Source organism: Manis pentadactyla, chromosome 5 (genome assembly GCF_030020395.1).
Source record: "Manis pentadactyla isolate mManPen7 chromosome 5, mManPen7.hap1, whole genome shotgun sequence".
NCBI classification, from domain to species: Eukaryota; Metazoa; Chordata; class Mammalia; order Pholidota; family Manidae; genus Manis; species Manis pentadactyla.
The window spans coordinates 97,093,072-97,115,218 of record NC_080023.1 but is presented as its reverse complement, the minus strand read 5'-3'; the positions used below and the strand labels follow the sequence as shown (position 1 = coordinate 97,115,218).

General features: G+C 36.6%; 1 protein-coding gene across 3 annotated transcripts in view; it reads right to left on the bottom strand.

The window, feature by feature from the left end:
• The window catches only part of UGT8 (UDP glycosyltransferase 8), an 84,586-nt gene that overhangs the window by 50,888 nt on the left and 11,551 nt on the right, over positions 1-22,147 (bottom strand). For 2 of the 3 annotated variants that reach the window (XM_036920794.2, XM_036920792.2), the window contains exon 2: positions 8,464-9,287. In XM_036920794.2, coding sequence (XP_036776689.1) covers positions 8,464-9,285 — 822 coding nt within the window. In that variant the 5' untranslated portion in view covers positions 9,286-9,287. Of the gene's footprint in view, positions 1-8,463; positions 9,288-13,883; positions 13,926-22,147 lie in introns of all 3 variants that reach the window. The other variant, XM_036920793.2, reaches the window with a different exon arrangement.

Sequence of the window (22,147 nt, the reverse complement as noted above, 5' to 3'; positions counted from 1 at the left end):
TTGAAAAAAAATAAATAATTGGGTGAATGCATCAGTTTTTACAACTTGAAATTATATTCATTCAAAATACACGTATGAAGGCCTATACTAAGCCAAGTGCTGTGGTAGGTATGAAAATGGGTGGGATATAAAAGATGAGCTGGGATCCCTGCTCTCAAAGAGTTTTGCTTCCTCCATTTCTCTTTTTGATAAGTTGCCAGTTTTTTTTAGCACCTAGGATTTTTCTTAAAGATCTATGCAAATTAAATTTTTTCAACTTCTATTCAAAGGACTTTTCTCCTGATTTGAGTATAAAACAATTCAACAGATGCTTATTAAATATTTGTTATACTCAAGAAGTATAAAATCAGTCCAGCTTACTTTGATAAAGTTTACTTTTACTATGTCATATATTTAGAAAAGAAAAAAGCAGAGGAGAATTGAGGGAAAGTACATAATTTCCTCCACATGGAAATTTCCTCTAAATAATTTCCCCTCTTGAATTTGAACACCATAACTCTCCTTAAAAGCCACCATGTCAGAATAAAGCACTCATAGGAAATAGTGTACTTATCAATAAATGACCATTTCTTAGGAACTCTTCTGTGAAGTAAACTTTGGAAAAGTTGTCTGCCTCTCTGTGCGGCCTTCCTTCTCTCATTCTCATTTCACAGAACTTTTATCTCTCATAGGACATCCTAGAATGGATGCTTTGTTAGATTAACTGAATATATTTACACTGATAGAATCAGAATTCTTGAATCTCCTACTAAAAGTGGTTCTTATATTAGCAATAAGTGTTGCTTTACAAAAATATACCTTGACAAAAAGCTGAAAGAAAATGGTGGGGTTATCGGAACCCCATGCTGGTCCATTCTGTACCCTATTTGGTAGCACAAAGGTGTGTGGGCAGCCATTGCTTTGTGTTCACAGTTAAAATACAGGCCATCCTTCATAAAAGCCAGGGTTCTTGTCTGAATAGTTCTGTCATTTTTATTTTGGTGTCCAGTTCCTGTCCCTGAGGACAGGTAATGGAGGAAGAACAGGCTTGTGAGTGCCCTTCAGCCCTCAACCCTAGGTCCTGTGAAATGAGCTTCCATCGGCTCTGTGCTTGGAGGAGCTTTCTGCACACCTCTGATTTTAGATGGCATTAGAACACATTCTGGAATAAGAAGTGCCTGAAAAACTCTGTCCCATTACTTCAATGCCTAGTTCTCTTTGCCTATTTCTCCTGTTCTTTTGCTACCAAAAAAAAAAAAAATACCCATTACAAAGCAAGTCTTTGCCCCAGGTTCACACTGGGCATATCAGACAGGGACCAGAATTAAGCTTGCTTAAGTGCATGCTCAGGGTTTGCAAACATATGAGAGAGATACCTTCAAAGTAAAAAATAAAGTGGTTCTCACAGCATAAAAATAATTCCTGAATAAGTAAGCCAACATAAAGTTTGGATACTAAAAACCAAAAACCCTCTTTCTCATTTTTTTAATATTTATAATACATCAATCAGTAGTGAACATTTACAGAATATTATATAGAGTATAAGGCATAATGTTTGCTGTTAAATTTTGGATATAAGACTGCAGGTAAAAAAGTTATTTCAGCATATAAATTCTTGGAATTTTAGAAAATAGGCATTTATGTAATATAACTATAAAATCAAAGACTGCTTTTATTTAATACTGTATATTAACTTGAGAAAAAACAGTTTTAGAATGTTCTAAAAAAAGAAGGAAAATGGTGTAAAGGAATAAAAATAGGGAGAAGAATTGAGGGTATTAGTTCTGAAAGCCTTACCCCTATTATTAATAAGGCTGCACATGGACATTCTGTTTAAAGCTGTTTTCTTAAAGCAAAGATTGATAATTCAGTAGTATCTTAATTTCACAAAATAGAATTATAAGGTAATGAATTCTGCAGATATACAATCGAACCCAGGGCTTTTCTACTACTTGAAATACACACACACACACACACACACACACACACAAAACTTACATTGAAAATGATTTACTAAAAAAAGAGAAGGCCTCTAATGATCAAATATGAAAAAAAATTATATATCTTGTATACAAAATACATTACATAATGTAATTAAAATTTAGGAATCACATAGATAGTCTGAATCTGCATCATTGGTTCTCAAAGTGTAGCTGGTGCTCTGACCAGCAGCATCCATTTCACCTGGGAGCTGGTTACAGATTAGTAGGTCTATCCCAGACTCATTAAATGGCTCTACAGTCCACGTTTCAACAAGAACTCCATGGCATGCTGATATAAACAACACTAAAGGAGAAGACAGAGAGTAACACTGGGCCACGCTACAGAGATGTGGGAGAAGTCAGGATACGGACTGGGTGGTTACCAAGTCTGCACTCCAGGTCTGAGAAGAAAACCTTAAAACATTTTTTTTTGAGGTTTCTAGTTATATAACCTAATAATCAAGTTAGAGGGACTGTGTGTGGAGGAGAATCTGGGTAAAATATCTGGCTAGAAGGCAGGCAGTCGTTTGCCTGGAGTTTCCCCTAAGCTCCCTTAAGAATGGGAAGCAAAGAAGCAGGAGCCTAGCGGGGGGCGGAGCCATTAGAAAGGGCTGGAGTTCCAGCTCCTCCACTTAAGGGCAAAACCACTGAGCCCAAGGAGGCCAGCCATCCGCCACTCTCTTCTCTCACCCATGAGAAGATAAGCATGCCAGCTTCTGCTCATTTCTTAAGACATTCAGCTGGTATAAACCCCACATATCTCAACTGGCATTTTCTTTATGCTTTGGGGAGAAAGAGGGTGAAGGAAAGAGAAATAAACATTCCCGAGGTGGAAGCAGAAGCACCGAGTGCCCGCTCCTAAAATAAGTAGAGGTGCAGCCGAAGACACGTCCTCCACCCCTCCTACACCCCTGAAACTCTCCATTTCCCACGTGGACAGCAAGCGACAGTGATTCAGTAACTGCAGCTCATGTGAAGAAACAAGAGTTCCTGATCCATAAGCAAAACCATGAATTAGGTGGTTTGTCCCCAGTGACACTGACTCTTCAGAAGCGCGGGCTTGCTCCACCCTCTCCATCAGAATCTGCACTCAGGAAGCAATCTGACCAACTCACTGACAGCAGAGATTCTAATTTCAAAAATACAACAGTGTGGCTTGGAAGGAGGGTATCTGTGAAGAGTATGATACCAAAACACCAGTGCCAACAGTAATTTAATTATGAAAATTACTATTTGTAAAAATGATTAGTTAAAAATATTTCCCCTATCATCGCCAGTGTTTTGAATTAGTATCTAAATGAACGATTCTGTAGGGCATCTTAAAGCTTAAATACTTAATAGCAGAGGGAGGAAGGTGTTTAAAAATCATGTCAGACTCTGCAATTTCAATTATATTTGGGTCTTCTATTTTATCACAAAATCCTTGTGAGCCCATAATGCTTACAGAAGAAACTGATAAGCTATTTAAAAGTTCAGTGCAGCTTAGAAAATTACCGTATCAGTGAAGTGAACAGTAAGTTATTGATGGTTTCAATAGTGCCTGATTTACTTCCTGGACAAAGTCACTTAGCAAGGTAACATGGTTTCTTACTACAAAATAAAGACAAAATGCACAATCAACCTACAAAACTTCTGTAAGAAATATCTGCAACAACATTTTACATTAATGAGTTCTCAAAGGGAATCTATCATTTCTGCTCAACTATCATGTTGTGGAGAATATTATTAATTGGGATTAATCACTATTCTGTTCCAAACATTACAGTTCTCAATTTTCTGCTCCTCACATAGTTCCCAATAAAGTAATACTATGCAGATAAAGACATTGTAAGACATTATTTATTTCTGAGTGATGGTATCCAAAATAAGGAACCATCTACAGAGGACATATTTTGATTTAATGATACTTATTTTCAAGTGGACATTACGGTGCAGTGGTTATAATACCATCTTTAGCTTTTCATTTCATGAGTTAACTTGTATGTAACATATTATTAAAATGCCCCTCAATTTCCACATCCGCTGCAATTCTAGAACAAGTGTCTTAGCCCCAAGGACACTCTCAGCCTAGACCCTCATTCATTACTGAGGTAGTCAGCTTTCCATCACCACACATAATAGTAAGAAATGACTTCTGGTGAGTCAATGAAAACTGAATATGGAAAGCCACTGTGTTGCTTGTTGATTTTATTGTCTCATAACCTGATCTAATCACAAATTGTTAATCTGTTGGTCAATGTTGTCTCATTTTCTCCAAAACTTTTCTCTGTGAGGGAGTTCTGGCAAATGACAAAATGGCAAACTGTGAGTATCTCATGAGCCTGTCCTTGGCCTCATGCCTTTTCTTATCTTTGTTTATCTCTTATCTTGCCTGTCTCTCTCCCCAGGACTGCATTTCCCTAAACTAAAAATGTCTCTACAACTGGTGAAATGAATGCTCTTACTACTCTTAGCCTGGCAATAAAGCACCGCTGAGTTACACCAAATGAGTGCCAATCCACCCCAAATCATCATTCAGGGGAGCAGCAGCTGGCCTGACTTGCATTACTACTCTTGTTAATATGCACATTTGAAACCCACCACAGACCATTAAGTTCATCAACTGGGTAATGTATGGTGATCTCCTTTTCTCAAGATCACTAAGATTTGGTAGCTCTTTTAGTTCATTAAAATAACTTAGCCTGGAATGTTTGGTCACTTAATGGCTAGGGTGGTAGGTGGACACACATTTGGAATAGATTAGATAATGGTTATAATGTTAATGAATTGTACACTAACTGAATCACCTATTTTCTTTTGCAACTATCTCCATTTGATGTGGTTCATTTAATTTTAAACATTTAGTGAGCACCTACCATTTTCAAGGTACTCAGGGTACAAAGGTGAATAAGTAGGGTTTTCATCCTTTGACATCCACACTCTAGTTAGGGAGACAGTAGTGAGGAAAACCAGTAGTTAAGGTACAATCTGTTAGGTGCAATTACAGTTCATGGCTGCAGAAGCAGAAACATGGCAGAGATCGACTGTCTGGCAGAGCCAGACCACTTCAGCCAATGGAAAATTATCTAAAAATTATACCTGAAACATGTTACTTTTAATAAGCATTAACTCCTTATGTTAATGTGCTCTTCTTTAGTGGTATTATTGTTACTACTCCCTAATAAAACTACTAAAAGCTACAATCACTCCTTACCAGATGATATTATTTCATTCAATTTTAATACTTATAGGACCTAATGAGAGATCTGTTTACAGACCTCCTTCCTGGCAAGAGCAAACCTTTTTTTAAAAAATTTGTATCCATGCTCTCCACACCTGCAATGAAAGAGCAGATGAGCCATTATATGGATACAATCAACCCAGATCTCCACCCCTTTAAACCACACATTTTAAGGACTCCTACTATAGGCAGCCAGGTAGTAAATGGTATAATAAGTTTGTCCTATTGCTAACATGTATGTTAAAATAATTCTATTAACAAGGCATAGAATTTCTTCACTCTATACCAAGGAAACACTTTGTTATCAAAAGTAATTAGATTCTGGATGATTTCTATTATTAAATCTCTAAAACATAAGTAAGGGTCCAAATAGTTTGAGTCTCATAAAGTCTTTACAATCTTTGAGTTATCAAATAAATATTAGAGAAACTGTTGTCTCTGCATAGTTTCATATAAATGGTAAATGTGTGAGTAAAATGAGTGACAAGAGATACAGGTATCTTGATGAAATAGCTAATCAATAGCAAAACAATCCTCGTTTCACTTGGCTGTGCCACAAACTATCTGTGTGTCTTGAACAAGACATTCAACCTCTCTGAATCTTCTATGTGATGAATGGATTATTCTCCATATTTTGAGAAGGAAAATTAAGTAAATGGAGCTGAACTAGATACTATCTAGAGTTTCTTTAGGCCCACATATTATGAAAGCTTCTAAAAAATGTCTTTCAGAAATTTTCTCTAGCCTTTCATCACAGGTTGTGAAATGAAATTCCACTGCCAAATCACTCCAGACATCTGGAAAACCTAATCCATTCCCATGTAGCTACAATGGCAGTTAACAACTAAGCATTTATTAGTAATCATGTGTTCTAAGCAGCCACTTGTTGGGCCCTAGCATTTTAGAGTCACACCATGACCTGTAAATAATACAGGCATTTGAGAAACTCACTGACTTGTAGAATCCTAAAGTACCATTTACCATATCAATCAGATCTACTAGAGAAATTCCAGTAAAGAATTTCCTCCTAAGCATATAAAACCTCACCAGAGTAAGGAATATCTGAAAGAATAAGACACACCATTCTTAAATACTTGCTATTGAAGAGCTTTGTAAATGGCACTCTGAAATGAAAATGACCCTTCACACTTATAACCTAATAGACTTTCAATAATAATATGCTTATCAGGCCCACCTTGTAACACATGTACATGCCATATGCATATGTATCTGTGCGTGTGTGTGATCTAATTGGCACAGTCAAAATGATTACTGTAAATAAAAAGCACATTTTCAAAGGAGTCATTGCAAAAAGCCAAGAGGAAAGGAGAACAAGGATGCCCACTAAATAGATCAAGCCAGAGTCAAGCTAGAAATGATGGCAAATCAGAAAACATTTTGACTAATAACATTTATATGAGGCTACAAAAAAACACTCAAAATACACTTAGAAGTAAAACAAAATAGTGCAACTAGTGGGTGAAGAGACCCATGGTGGAAAAGATGAACTTGGGTTATAGGGAAAAAAGAGAAACCTTCTCACATGCCATGTACCTTAATGAAGGACAGAGTACAGAAAACAAAGCATAAAAAATAATTCTGTACTGTAAATTCTGTAAAAATGTACTGCATATTTCAAGTTGCTGCAACTAAAGAAAAATGTACCAGGACCGAAGGGGACAAAAAGGCAATCAGAAGATGTCTTTTCACCACTGGTTTGCTTCTTCAACCAGGTGACTAAAGAAGGGAGACAGCATGCAAACAAGACCCAGGAGGAGCAGGCAGACGGGCAGGCTGGGAAAAGGGAAAGACCTGGAAGGAACAGGTTTGATCTGTGGGACATTATGAATGACTGTTAATGACAGATTTACTTACCAAGTCTTTTAGAAGCCGCTTCTAAAATCTGATCTTAGCTATCTTAGTCACCATCACACAGTGACTCTGGTAGAGAATACTGAGGATTCAAAAATGGGCTTGGATAAAGTCATAAATGGCTGTGACAGGCTGAGATTGATCTCCTTCCTTTACAGTTGATGTCAGAGGAAATTGTGCCCTCAATAGCCTCCACCAGGGGCATCCTTTTCAACTGCTAGGGCTGTATGGGCCAAAGAAAGATCTGGCAAGTTTTATTTTTTCATGTCACATGAAATATATCAATGTATTATTTATTAATTACACTTCTAATGGATGTGTTAGAAGGGTCTGCAGGTTGTATATTCTGGTCACAGTACTTCTTCAAGAGGAAATTCTGCCCAGTGATTGCCTTTTTCTGATGGCTATATGAGAAAATCTGGATATACTCTTCATCAAGGCATTGACAGAATTTTTACTATGCAGTGACCAGAGCTAGAAACAAACAATTGAGCAGAGTTGTGAGTGACTACTTCTAGAATTTCAAGACTAGAGTTAATTTCAATAGAGAAAATCATAGCTAAATTTCTTCGATTCTGGGTGAATGCCATCAGAGGTTAAGATTAAATGCAGAGGGTCAACCTGAAGTTAGAAAACACACTACAAAAATAGATATGCAAGCATGGCTCCTGTGAGTGTGAGGGAGCTAAAAAGAAAACAAACTAGGCTGGAGAACAGAACACCAGGGATTCACTGACAGCTCAGCCAGCAGAGGATTTAGGTTTGACTTAGAGAGTACAAGGTTTGGGGCAGGTGCAATGAATTCCACCTCTGAAATTAAATTGCAGTGGGGCACGACTCCCTTAAAACAGTTACATTTGCTTACTAACTTAAAACTGGTTGGCTCCCTAGTTTGATGGAAACCACAACCTTGTTTCCATTGCTGGACGTAAACTTTCTAGTGGTTATGGCTGCTGGAAGAAGAACCTCTAGTCACATGGTTTCTGTCTCTTTGAATTCACTGAACTGAATCTGGCCTAGAAACTTGTGATTGTCCTCTCTGGGTGAGAACAGAGGGAGCTCTGTTTAATTAACAGAAAATCACTTACACTCATTAAAACTAACTATCTAACTATGTTCTCCTCACATACTACAGTTCCACAAAATCAAAAATCTATTTCCCTGTCAGTTTTTTGACCAGATGGCAGAATGGCCTCTCAGCACTACAGAAATGCTCATTTAAAGCAGGAATGTGTTCCAGGGGAATGAGGCACCACAAACACAGGGACCTTGGTAGACTCTGTGTCTTAATCACTTTTTGAGTAGAATTTGCTTTCCAACAATAACCAATCATATCTCTTCCAAAACTCAAAACTAACAAATTGACCTTTATGTTTAGAAAAGATTACCAAGGAGTTCAGCAAACCTTACTTCTGGCAGTGGGCTAGCTGGCTTGGTTAGGATTCCTCCCACATAAACAACATTAGGCAGAGTGGGTCTTGGAAACTCCAGTGCTACATCAGTACACAGCATCCACAGGCTGGAGCCATGGACCAAATCATACATGGACTTCTCCGGCAGCAGGTTGTACTTCTGCATTATCCTTTCATATTTGGGGAGAACCAGAAAGCTGACCCCTAGTCTGGAAATGAGGTAAACGCCGGTGTTTTTCATCCTTTGCAGCAAGTTCATGTGGTCTGTGAGGAGTGAGTTAAACTCTGGGACATAAGCTAATGGGGCAGGAGCACCCACTTCAGCAGGATACCAAAGGCCAGTCGAAAATACAGCATATTTAACCCCTAAAAGGTGAGCTATCAGAAATCCACACATGTCATTAGGGTCCACCAGCAGCAGATCAAACTCTTCCTTTTTCAGACCCTCGATCAGGGCACGGTTGCCAACCATCATATCGCAGTTCTTTGTGTAGTGATCCAGTATGTCAAACAGTTCGACTGCTGTCAGTCTCCCAGAGAAAATATTCCGCATTTTGGACTGCAGGAAAGCATCTGAGGTGGTACTGTTAAATATCCCTGGGTAGCGCTGGAGGCTGTAGTGATTAGATGGCGCGATGTCCCGTCCTTCTGAGAGGAGGAACACTGTATGGTGGCCTCTCTCATGTAAGGCTGAGGCTAGTGTCTTGAAAATGTACATATGGCTTTCAAACATAATTGGCGGCACGATGATGATTTTGGCAGCCTCCACTATCCCGACAGCACTCCATAGGAGCATGAAATACGAAGTGTAAGACCTCATAGCTGAAATGACAACCAGAAAGAGACTTAAAACAGCATGAACTACTTGCCATTCAAAACAACAATCACAAAAGACTTCTTATCAAAGTATCCAGATGATACAATTCTTTGTCTATGGTCCACTTTAAAAAATTATCCTGTATAATTACCTTTGTATTTGTGAAAGAACTGACAGCAAAACTGACATAAACTGAAATTAATTAAAAATGTGTCCGTTCTGGAGCACACAACTGCATCAATAATGCAGAACTACATCTCTTAGAATTCAAAAAAATAATCTATAAGACTGGACAAAAAAAGATCTTCTTGAATAACAGCAATGTTAACCCCAGGATTAAAAAACAAGGTTTTTGATTTCCAGGTATATCAGCATATGTGTGTGTCTCTTTGTAAGTCATTTTACCATAGCAGTTACATTCCCAATTATGACCAAAGCATACCAAAAAAAGAATATGTTTTAGAAAATAACTCAATTAGCAGTTCTATAGAAAATATATTTCCTACACAACAAATGCTCTTTAATCTGAGTTTCCTCTTTAGCTAAATACACTTAAGTAGGCTGGCAGTCTCTCTGTATATAATTTATATCTCTATGTAATTTGCTGATTCATTTCAGGACATTATCTACAAGAGAAACTTTTAATAGGAAAGTTCAAGAGGGTTAACTGGATCTCTGTAAATGCTTACAGTAGAGGTGAATGATGAATGAGTATGTCCCTGACCACATTTCCTATGTTGTACCTATAACTCAGGTGCAAATGGCAAGTCAGATGATGGATGTACACTTGATGGCTAACACTTCTCCTACTCTTTCATTCTGATGGATTATGTACAATAATTAGAGTCAACGTCTATCATTTTTTAGAAATAAGTACACTACCTGTGGGGCCATACAGTGTGTGAACTCCACCTATGCTACCAAATATAATTTTTTCTTAGACTCTAAATATATGTTCAAATAGAGTAGCCATGCAAACCAGGCACTTTTACTTCAAGGAATAAATTTATATGCACATTACCAAAATCATTATCTATTTTTACTCATTATCATATATTAACCTTCCTACTTGTAAAATTCCCACCATTTAAATGCAGTTTTAACAACTATATCTTCTCAACAATCAAACACTGCAACCTAAAGAAAAAAGTAGGAAAGAAGAAAGAATTAAATATCAGGCAAATGATAAATTCTTTCACTATCAAGATTAAACTAAATAAAAAGTTCTATTTCCAGGTACCGCTTCCCTCTCTCACACCAGGGAAATGTTCAAACTACTTCTAGATGAACTGGCACTGTAACATTAAGTGTAAACAGAAGCAATGCATATTATAAACATATAAAAGCCTATGGTAAATGTTGCTTGAATTTGAGGTCTTTAACAAATAAACTTGGAAAAAACACTGTGTCTATGACAATGAAGTATTACAAAGTTTATTACAAAGTCAATGAAGGAAGAAAATAAAGCAGCCCATCTTGGAGAAAACTTTGCAGACCTTTTATTCTTTCTCACTGCCTCTCCAATGTGCCTTTCTGGTGTGTCCTTCTTCTGATTCCAAATAAGAAAAAATCAGGGATGTTAAGTAGACATGTTATTAATTCCAGGAATGAGATTTATGCAAAACAGTCATTTCAGCAGCTGTTGTCCACTCCTGTGATTGGTATTGCCTGTCCCTGTTCATACACCCAGGAAGACACACCGAAGGATGGGCCAATGGGAGGCAGCGCTCTGCCTGTGGTGCTCCGCATCCACTTGAGAGACGGCACACTCAACTCAGCTCATTCAGCAGCAGCTACAACTATTACCTTATCCATAATAAATAAATAAATAACAAAACAAAAAATAATAGTAGGGAAACAATTTTTTTCACTGGGTCTCTTCTTTTACTCTTTTATTCAGATCTTATTTCAATAATTACTACAAAGTAAAAAGAAATCACACAAAATGGTTGTTATTTTTTTAAAGGCACAACTGCTAGTGTTCTAGAATAGCACTGTCCAATAGAGTTTTCTGTGATGTCTGAAAACGTTCTACACCCTCACTTCCAACACAGCAGCCCCTACTGAGGAGCTGAAATGTGGTTAGCATGACTGAGGAACTAAATTTTCAGTTAACTTAGTACTAAGGGCTACCATATTAAAATAAGGTTAGAAAAAGCACATAGATTCTGTAATATAGATTCTCAAGGTAACTACTCAGAAATACCAATATTCATGTGGCAAAATAACTTCTAAAAATAATGTCCACTATATCTTATGTCTTCATGAAAAAATACTGATCACCAACAAAGAAGTGTCACATGTACAAGTGTGTTATTCTGATGTTCAAAGTTAATTATGAAGGACTACAGCAACACTTTAATCTCATAAACATCATTGTGGTGGATAACAAAATGTGTAACACAACTACAAAAAAATGGTGAGATTCTTGCTGGTCCAGAGTTCCCAGAGTGTACCTATTGATAAGTTGGACTTCATTAATACTAAAAACTTCTGCTCAGAGAAAAATAATGTCAAGAGAATGAAAAGACAAGCCACAGACTGGGAGAAAATATTTGCAAAAGGCCTATCTGACAAAGGATTTTTTTCCAAAATATACAAAGAACTCTTAAAACTCAATAATAAGAAACAACTTGATTTAAAAATGGGCCAAAGACCTTAATAAGTACCTCGCAAAGCAAATATACAGATGGCAATTGAGCATATGAGATGCTCCACATCGTACACCATTAGGGAAATGCAAATTAAAACAGTAATGAGATATCACTACACACCTAGTAGAAGAGCCAAAATCCAGAGCACTAACACCACCAAATGATGGAGAGGGTATGGAGTACCAGGAACTCTCATTCATTGCTGGTGGGAATGCCCCATATGGTACAGCCACTTTAGAAGATAGGTCGTTGGTTTCTTAACAAAACTAAACATACTTTTACCATATGATCCAGTAACTGTATTCCTTGGTATTTACTCAAAGGAGCTGAAAACTTATGTCCACACAAAGACCTGCATATGGATGTTTATAGTGACTTTACTCATAATTGCCAAAACTTAGAAGCAGCCAAGATGTCCTTCAGTAGGGGAATGGATAAATAAACTGTGGTACATACAGACAAGGGAATATTATTCAGTGTTAAAAAGAAATGAGCCTGTGTCATGGTAAGGGAGGGAGGAAACTTAAATGCGCCTTGCTAAGTGAAAGAAGCCAATCTCAAAAGGCTACATACTGTATGATTCCAATTATACAACATTCTAGAAAAGGCAAAACTAGGGAGAAGTAAAAAAATGAGGCGTTGAGGGTGGGGAAGACAGGTAGGGATGAACAGACAGAACATTGGATTTTTAGGGCTATTATTGAAACTATTGTATTGATGCTACGATGCTAGATACATGTCATTATACATTTGCCCAAACCCACAGAAGGTACAAAACCAAGAGTGAACCCTAATGTAAAGCATGGACTTTGGGAGATAATGATGTGTCAATGTAGGGTCATGGATTTTAACAAATGTACCACTGTGGTGAAAGATGTTGATAGCTGAGAAAGGTATAAATATGTGGGGGCAAGGGGTATGGGAACTCTGTGTACTTCCAGCTCAATTTTGTTGTAGACCTAAACACACTACAAAAATGGACTTCATGAATTTAAGAAAAAAACTGAAAGCGAGCTGAAAAACAAAAACTTAAATTAATAAAAAGAAAGTCAACTAGACAATTAAAAAATGGATGATATTGTATCAAATTCACTATCCACAAAATTAAATGGAAAATGATATCCTAGAAAAACACCTGCAATATGAATAGATCATTTAACTTCCATGAGCATTTTCATGAAGTCATTATTTAGGGCAGGAGAGGACTGTTACTAATTGCAAACCTTTGGGGATATGTTAAATTCTCAACGATTGGAGACTGGTTAAATAAACATTCATTCATTCATACAATGTAGCCACTAAAATAATATGTAAAATAATATTTAATGGCATGAAAAGACAATCAACATTTACCACTGACTGAAAATTAGTCTACTAAACAATATACATAGTGTGTACCATATATATACATAGGAATGATAAGCACCCAAAGAGCAGTGTTTTTTTTGCTTTCTGGAAAATGTGAATTATAAGGGATTTTAACTTTTTCTACAGTGAACATGTTCTCTTAATTAAAAGAATATTATTTAAAAATAATATGTAATGAAAAAAGTACTCATTCACAATAATAAGAAAGTACATAAGATACCTTTAACATTAACTGGGAAGGATATTTGTTTGCTATATTAAGTATGGCAAGACTTTCTCTGAAGATACATTCATATAAATAATACTAAATGTACAGAAATATTATATTAATAGAAGACAATATTCTAAAAAAGCCAATCTTTTCCCATTATAAATAAACTTGAATAAATTCCTTTCAAAATCCCACCTGATGGTTTGTTTTGTTCTCTGTTTGGAATTTGACCAAATTATACCCATTCATTTGTTGGAATAGGCAAGAAAACAGAATGCACTTTTTACAAAGAAACAGTGATGATGTGGGACAGCAAAGTAAATATTAAAACCTATTTTAAAAAGCAATTAAAATATTGTGAAACTCACCCAAAAATCCTAGTTTAAAATCAATGGATCAGAGCAGGTAGCCTGTAAGAATTATTTGAATAAATATGAACAAGATTTGGGGTCAAGTAAATACAACAAGTAGATGAGGAAGCAACAGCATAGTCAATATGGTGTGTTAAAAATTGGCTTTATATTTGAGAAACAAAATCACTAAGTTTTTTACCTGAAGTTTCTTACCTTCAGATAGAATTGTGTGTGACAGAACTGTTTAACAAAGCCATTAAAAATGTGGAGCTTTAAATGATCTCTAGAAGGAGAAAATCTTTCTGAGCACAAAGCAAAGAAAAAAAATCACTACTACAAATATTATTAGATTCAATTACATAATCATTAAATTTCTTAAATTATTTGGAACATTTGGACCAAACGTTTCCAATTCAAGATGGCTGGCTGAGCACAGTGTTTCTACTCCTTTCCCCCAAAGCTCCAAAGAATACCAAAGAGAACAAATAACTAATATCTCTGAGAATTAGCATGAGGAGATGAGGCTACATCATCAGTGGAATGGATTTTTGACAAATGCCTAGAAAACAAATTCTAAGAATAACTTACTGAGGTATAAAAGTGAACAGAGAACGTCATAACCCAAAGCACAGAGGAGAAGCCTGCAGCAGAGATGAAAACTGCTCCAGCTCAGTGAAGAGTCCAAGTGCACATGCCATGAGAGTAAGAGTTGGGCAGAGCAAGCAATCAAGAGGAAGAGCTCTCTGATGAGGAGCTCCCTCTGCCAGTTTTCCACATCTATCCCATTTTCCCTTCACTCCCCCAGGGGCATACTGCATTTACTCACAAAAATAAAAATGTAGATCAATTCTCTAGATAGAGTGGGTCATCTGCGTGAAGAGGGATTAGACTGATAACTTGGGGAAAACCCTGCTAACTGGTATATGGGAGGTAACATACTGTTCCTCATCCGTGTACCCTAGATAAAGGCACTGGTCATTGAATAAGCCACACCCATACATGCAGTTTGCACTCCATCTCCAGGTAGTCCAAGGAGCTAACAACTTGCTAAATGACTGAACATATGAACAAACCAGACTTTTCTTTCATAAAAGTAACAAGGTATCATTTTTATTGGTAATGCTCAGCCCTTGCAAAGATATACCACAGTCTTAGGCAGCTGTTAAAAAATGTAAATTGGTGCAATGTTCTGAAAAACAGCTGGCACATTTTTTTTTCCATTCATGAAACTACTCTAAATCAGAAATACCAACACACATGTCCAAGGATGTTCCCTCCATTCACTTCCAACAGCAAAGAGCTGGAAATCACTAAGAATCTAGCAGTAGAGGATTAATCATATTATAGTATATTTTATAATGAAACATTATGGAACCATCAAAAACCATGTTTTAAAAAATTCTAATATGATAAAATCCTCCTAAGATTAAGAAAATGATATGTGTGTGTGTGTGTGTATATATATATAATAAACAATATATATACACAAAATAATGACAACAAAGTAAATATCAAACTGTTATCAGTAGTAAGTTTGAATTGCCAAATTGATTTAGTTCTCTTATTTTTGTATTTCTGGATTTTTTGAAGTTTTCTGCCAAAAATACATAATATTTACAACATACTTATTCAATTTACACCCCCCTTGACCTGCACCTTACTCTCACTCTCCCATGGGTATCAGGGGTCTTAAAACAGCAATCTCTATTTGCTGGGCTCCACTTACACCCCAGATGGTCACAGTGGGCCCTTGATTCCCTGCACCTCTGCCCAAACACTCCTTGTCAAGGGCACTAATACCCCCTGATGTGCACGCACTGCTCTCTTTTCCAGCACTTATCTGACTGGGCTTCTAACACTAGACAACACTGAACCCCTCCTCCTCCAAATTCTCTTTTGGCTTCTGAGATGCTACTGTTACTGGACTGGACCCCACTGCCGGAATACTGAAGAAGATCCATATTCAAAGACTCCAAACAAATTTCATTTTATTTATCAGCTAACCCTTTCTTCTTTATACTAAAAATTATTTCCATGCCTGCATTCCAGACAAGAAAGAATGTCAGTTTTACTAAGTGCACCCACCCCAACCATATAAGGAAGCCAGTCAATATTCAAATGTGAACTGATTCAGGCAAAACAACAAGGCTATTGGGATTGCACCTCACTTATATATTGCATACCCAAAGCACTCACTTTCAAAAGTGACCGCTCCAAGGCTCTAAACCCCTAGAGCATCAAACAAAAATTAGATTAGCTATACTGTTCCAGCTCCTAAGCATCAGTGGTTCAAATAGACGGAAATTGGACACAGGCTCACCTCAATTTACTAGTGAGATTTTTTTAAGATGGAAAACAGACTTTATACATCACTTGTTTTTCCCATTTTTTCAAACAAGAATGTAAGATACCAGAGCCTAATACCATACTAGACCTCTGACAACCTTACTTTAAAATGCTGTTCCCATCTACTTACTTAAAGAAAAAAAAAGAAAAAGAAAATGTGGAGGAATCACCTGTGGCCACCACATGAAAGAATTCTTTCTCTAGTTCTTCCTTTTTGAGGAGAGGTCATTAATAACCCTGAACTGGAAAGCACACGAGGATGAACTACACAGGCAAAAAACGGCAAGCATATAATATAAACTACAGGAGAGAATTGAGGTTATGACAGCCTACCATCGCGATTCACGTCTATCATTTTCAGCAAGAATTAAAGCGTTTTCGAATTAAAAGAAAAACCAAAGAACGGCTCATGAGAAATTGAAAATCAAGTCTGTACACGGTGAATTGGGCTATTTAGAAACATGAAGTGGATGATTTAGTCTCATGGCAGACTATGTAGTCTGGCAAACAGCTGAAATTCTTAGTACTTTTAAGTTGCCTTCACTTTTAGTGTTATAAGTATGGCAATAAAGTGAGAAAATATATCGGTCATAACTGACTGCCACCAAAGGTCAACTTGGAACTATATGAAATACTGCTAGAAGAATTTCATCTCTCTTCAAAGCACTGTCTACAGGTAAGCCTTGGAAAATATCATCCAGTAAAATAAAAAATAAACAAAGCAACCCACCAAAGGAAAGCCTAATTGGGCATCATTACAAGTGATTTTAATTTATATAAACTTTACTTTAAAAATCTATTTTCTGTATCCTTCCAACACAATTTAAGGCCCTACGGGTAGAGATTTTAGTAAAAGTTGGTTACTGTTTTAACCCCATTGGGTCACCATGTAGTAAGTGATTTTGAACCAGGATATGTAGCTGGACCACAGGCACTTCACAAATAGCCCCATTTTTTTCTTTAATTTTAAATGAGTGAACTTGTAAGTTTATCAATAGTCTTACTTCTGAACACAATTCTAAATTAAAATCTTTTGTCTGAGGCACCCAAGTTAGTCACACATCTATATCAAGGAGAAAATCTCTGGGGTAATGGGTCTGCATGCAGCTGGAGGAAGAAAGTAATAAGTCAAAGTATAGATTTCATTACAGCATTTTCTGAAGTCCAGAGGTCTTTTTTCATCTTGTTAACTTCTTAGACACTCTCTTCAATGTCGTAAATTACCATTAGAGTAAATAGCAACCAAGAAAATTACCGTTAGATTAAATAGCAACAACTATATGACAGGAAGCTGGAATTTGGGGAATGCCATACATAAGCATACAAGAGATGACTGTCGTAAGTTTCCTCCTCTTTTCTAGTAATGGAATCTTCTACTTCAGCTTGGCTTAAAGTCAAAAAGATTCAGACATTTCCCAGCCTCTCCAGGAGCTAGTTTTAGCCACCTAAGTAAGTTCAAGTAAATGGGCATGAGGTAGAAGCAGAAGTGATAAGGATGATTTCTAACTTACGCCCTTAGAGGTTTCATTTTTCACCTTCCTGCTGGCTGGAATGAGGACATGGTAATGACTAACATCCTGGACCATGCAGGCAGAAGTATAAACCAGGCATAACAACAAAGACACTTGGGTTGACAGTGTGGCCCAGAATGTAAGCCCTGCCTGCTTATGTCCATTATGCCCACATCTGTGAGGCAACTAAACTGCCTTTTTGAAGCCAGTTATTTTCAGTCTCTGACTCAAGCACATGGGTGACCAGCCATCCTGGTTTGCCCAGAACTGAGGGGATTTGCAGGATATGGGGCTTGCAGTGCTAAAACTGGGAAAGTCCTGGGCACACCAGAAGAAGCCAGGCATCCTATAGCTCGGAATTTATGTCCTAACTTAAAACTACCAACAGAAGCTCTTAAAAAAGAGCTCTATTATGTGCTGTGTACCTTCCTGCACTTTATCTCATTTTATACTGAGAGACCATTCAAAGGCAAAAATAGTTGTTCCCATTTATAGAGAGAGTAAGATTGAGGGGGATTAAACTTGAGCAAGATCTAGGATCTAGTATGTTGCAGAACTGCTCTCCATTTTTAACCCATTTTTATCCCACCATGTATAGAAAGGAAGAAAGTAAAACTGAAAAAGATGTAACCATGGGCAAATTGGAGGAAAACTCTGCTTTTGTGTCAGAGTTGTTAAATAGCCCAGGTTTAAACACTTATGTTTCATATATAGGCAACACCTTCTGTTCTGAAATAAATATGATTATATTTTCAAGTAAACTACTAAACGCAAGAAATCCTCAAAAATCACACTGTGAAATGGAAACACCTTGACTTGGGGTGCAGTGATGAGGAGACAGCATTTCAAATTAAAGCAAGCTATCCATATTCTTGCTGAAGAAGATCCATATGCTTTTGTGTCAGAGTTGTTAAATAGCCCAGGTTTAAACACTTATGTTTCATATATAGGCAACACCTTCTGTTCTGAGCCCTCCCTGTCAATGAGCCCTTCTGTCAATAAGCCCTCCCACCTTGCAAAAACTGGTGATCTGGCAATAGTCCGGCATCTTTAATTAACTAAGAGTGCAATCTGGGTAAAAACCCCACATTGGGAGTAAAACAACTCAGGCTGGCTGTCAGCAGTTAAAAAATAATGACAGGTTAAGTCTCAGATCTTCATATCTGCCATTTCACCAAATTAGTTTTTGATTCATTCAGTAGAATTAAAGAAGCTTATTTATTTGTATGGAAGTGCACAGCTTAACTACAGAAATACAACTGGAATATACTGAATCAAAGGAAGAAATCTGGTTCCACTTCACAAATTTAACAAAATAAAATAATCCAAAGCTACTTGTCAAAAGTTTTTAGTCAAAATTTCTAACACAGTCACTTTTGCTTTTTTAAAAATATTTTTGTCTAATAACAGAATCACGTGAAAAAGGGCATAATGGAAAAAATTCTATTACTACATTCCTTATACTAACATGTCATCTTAAAGAAAATAAAACTAATATAAATTTGTAGAAGTCCCACACAAGCAGAACTTTTCTTTATATATACAAAATACTGAATGGAATAAACCATTTGCAGTACCATTCAAGAAGTGCAATTCTGAATCTAGGACTTTGATGACTGCCAACGGACATGCAAAAAACTTCACCTTGAAGGAGAGGTTGTAAAGAATGTTTCTGTTGTTGTTTGCTCTTGTAGCATGCCAAGCTGGAGGCACTAACCACTCATCTATGCTGCCAGTACCTGCAGCTATCTCCTTTCAGACATCTACAGTACAGGTGGTGAAGCTGTAATGGGAAACTCAATGCTACTTGCTTATCAGTGACAGCTGGCTCAGGCCCGCCTGGGGCACATCCCTGAAATCATCAGGGTGGGAAGGTTAGAGCAACACAAGAAAATAGAAGAGAAAAACAGGATGATATAAATAGCTACAGACATTGAATTGGGCACCTTGTTTATAATATTATCCAATTAATGCTTGACGATGGTGATGACATTTATAGTAAACCCACAAACTTAAATCACTTCATGAAATGGTTCTCAAATGTTTGTGCCAGAGAATCACCTGTGGTGCTTTACTAAAAAGGCAGCTTCCAGGGTCTCTTCAGCACACTGCACACTTTTATGAAGCTGAGGAAAAAAAACCAAGTCTGCATTTTTAATAAGCAGCTGGAGATTTTGGACAGACAAGGAACTAATACTAAATCCTTTTGTGCAATAACAGAAGGACAAATACAAATAATGGACAAGTGGAACTGAAACATAAAGCCCTGTCCTGGCGAATTCAGAAAAGCATAATGCCCAGGCCTGATCCTGACAAACTCAGAATAAACAAATAATCCCATTTTTTTTTAATGTCCTGGTACAAAGTACCTGTGATCTCTCAGGGGCACATGAATACAGTTTTAGTAATTTATAAGGACACGGCAGTAACTTTCCCTTTTCATTTAATTTAAAATTAATATTCAACTTTCCCATATCACTTAATTACACAAATTTTAAGATAATTTGAAATATTAGTGTATTGGTAAAGTATTATCAATTATCACTTTAGATCATTTAAATGTCAATGTGTACTGAAAATTTTGGTTTCCTGTGTATGTGTCATATTTGGGTAATCTAAGACTGTCTTCTCAGGTAGATCACATTTCAAGTTGTTTATATTATTAAAATAATATCATTTTAAGTGATGTCATAAATGAAAGAAAAAATAAAAATATATATGGCATGCATTTATGGATCCCCAAATTAGTAGCCTTTGTAATTTTGGCCAGGTCACTCGATTTCTCTGTGCCTAATTTCATAGAGTTACTGTTAAAATGCAAATTCTGACTCAGTATGTTAGGTGTGGGGCCCCAAGTTAGTTATTTCTAACAAGCTCTCTAGTGATAAGGAATACTGCTGCACTTTAAGTAAACAGGGAGTCAGGGTAGAGCCAAGAAGTAGAATAAAGAACAATAAAACAGGATCAATAACATGGCCAACCAGTCAACAATACCAATAGCCTACTGAAAAACAAATTATTTCTGATCACAGAAGCATAAGAAACAATTTTCTTAAAATAATGAAAGGACCTAATGGACCTAAAATACAATTTATTTAAGGGAATGATATATGGTACATGAGCCAATCTTTGAATATATGGTTCCATTCCAGTGGCTCTCAACTCTGACTACCCAATATAATCCCCCGGGGAGCTTGTTAAAACTAGAGATGCCTGACTATCTGACATCAATCTAGGTCAATTAAACTAGAATTTCTGGAGAGGAGGCCTAGGTTTTTTGCTTTTTTTTAAATGCTCCTCAAGTGATCATAATATTGAGAACCACTGGACTACAATTATACAAAGTCATAGTGAAATATACAAAAGTAAACAACTGAGCCAATCCATTTGTTGCTATTTTGTTCAATAAACTGAGGAGCTTGTGTGTGTGTGTTTGAACTTAAGTAAAAATACTTGCATTTGTCTAAATAACCAATTAGTAAACAGAATACAACAACATAAGTTTCAGTTATAAAAACTAATCAGGAAAGTGGTAACCAGGAAAGCATTTTGAAACCAAAACTGAATCTTTCCTTTGTCCCTAAAATGATCAGAACTTCTGTCATCATAAGTTAAAATGGAACTGACTATATTTAGCATTATAGATCAGTGATTCTCAAACTTTAACATGCATGAGAATCATTGTTGGGCCTGCCCTCAGAGTTTCTGATGCCATAGATCTGGGATGGGCCCAAGAATCTGCATGTTTAACAAATTCCCGCATGATGCTACTGCTGCTGGACCAGGGACCATTTTGAGAATTACTGACAGAGATAAAAGTTTGCAATTTTAAAAACTACAATTTTCTTTTTTAATAATGGAAACATTGGCGTTAAATACTTTCAACCCTTATTACATACCTAGCTTTAAGATATATATATTATGTACATATATCTATTTTATATATAGAGAGAATACATACACATATCCTCTACAAGAATAAGGTGTGGATTTCTCTTTCCACAACTCCTCAAGAGCAGCTTGGTACCAGTTATCTCCATGTGTCTGCATCACATGATTACATTCAGCAAAGAATAAGGAAATTCTTTGTTTTAGTTCTGATCTCATCCTTAAACAAATGAGAAAAGTTTCATTAATCATACAATTAAGATTGTATCAGGCTTTAAGTTCTGATAGGTATATGCTTTCTTAAAAAAAAAGATGGTTAATGTTTCAAAATGTTTCCTTAAGGCTTTTAATATATCTCTTGTATTGGGATTTTAATTAATGGAATACCACAGCGAACCAGTGAATGGGAGGAAATCCAGATCAAATTTTCATCTTCTCCCAGAATGAGACAAATTCACATATGGGGGAAATTGCTTTTCAAAACACGTTACTTAGAGATTCTTAAGGTTTAAGAAATGAACCAGGATCACAATA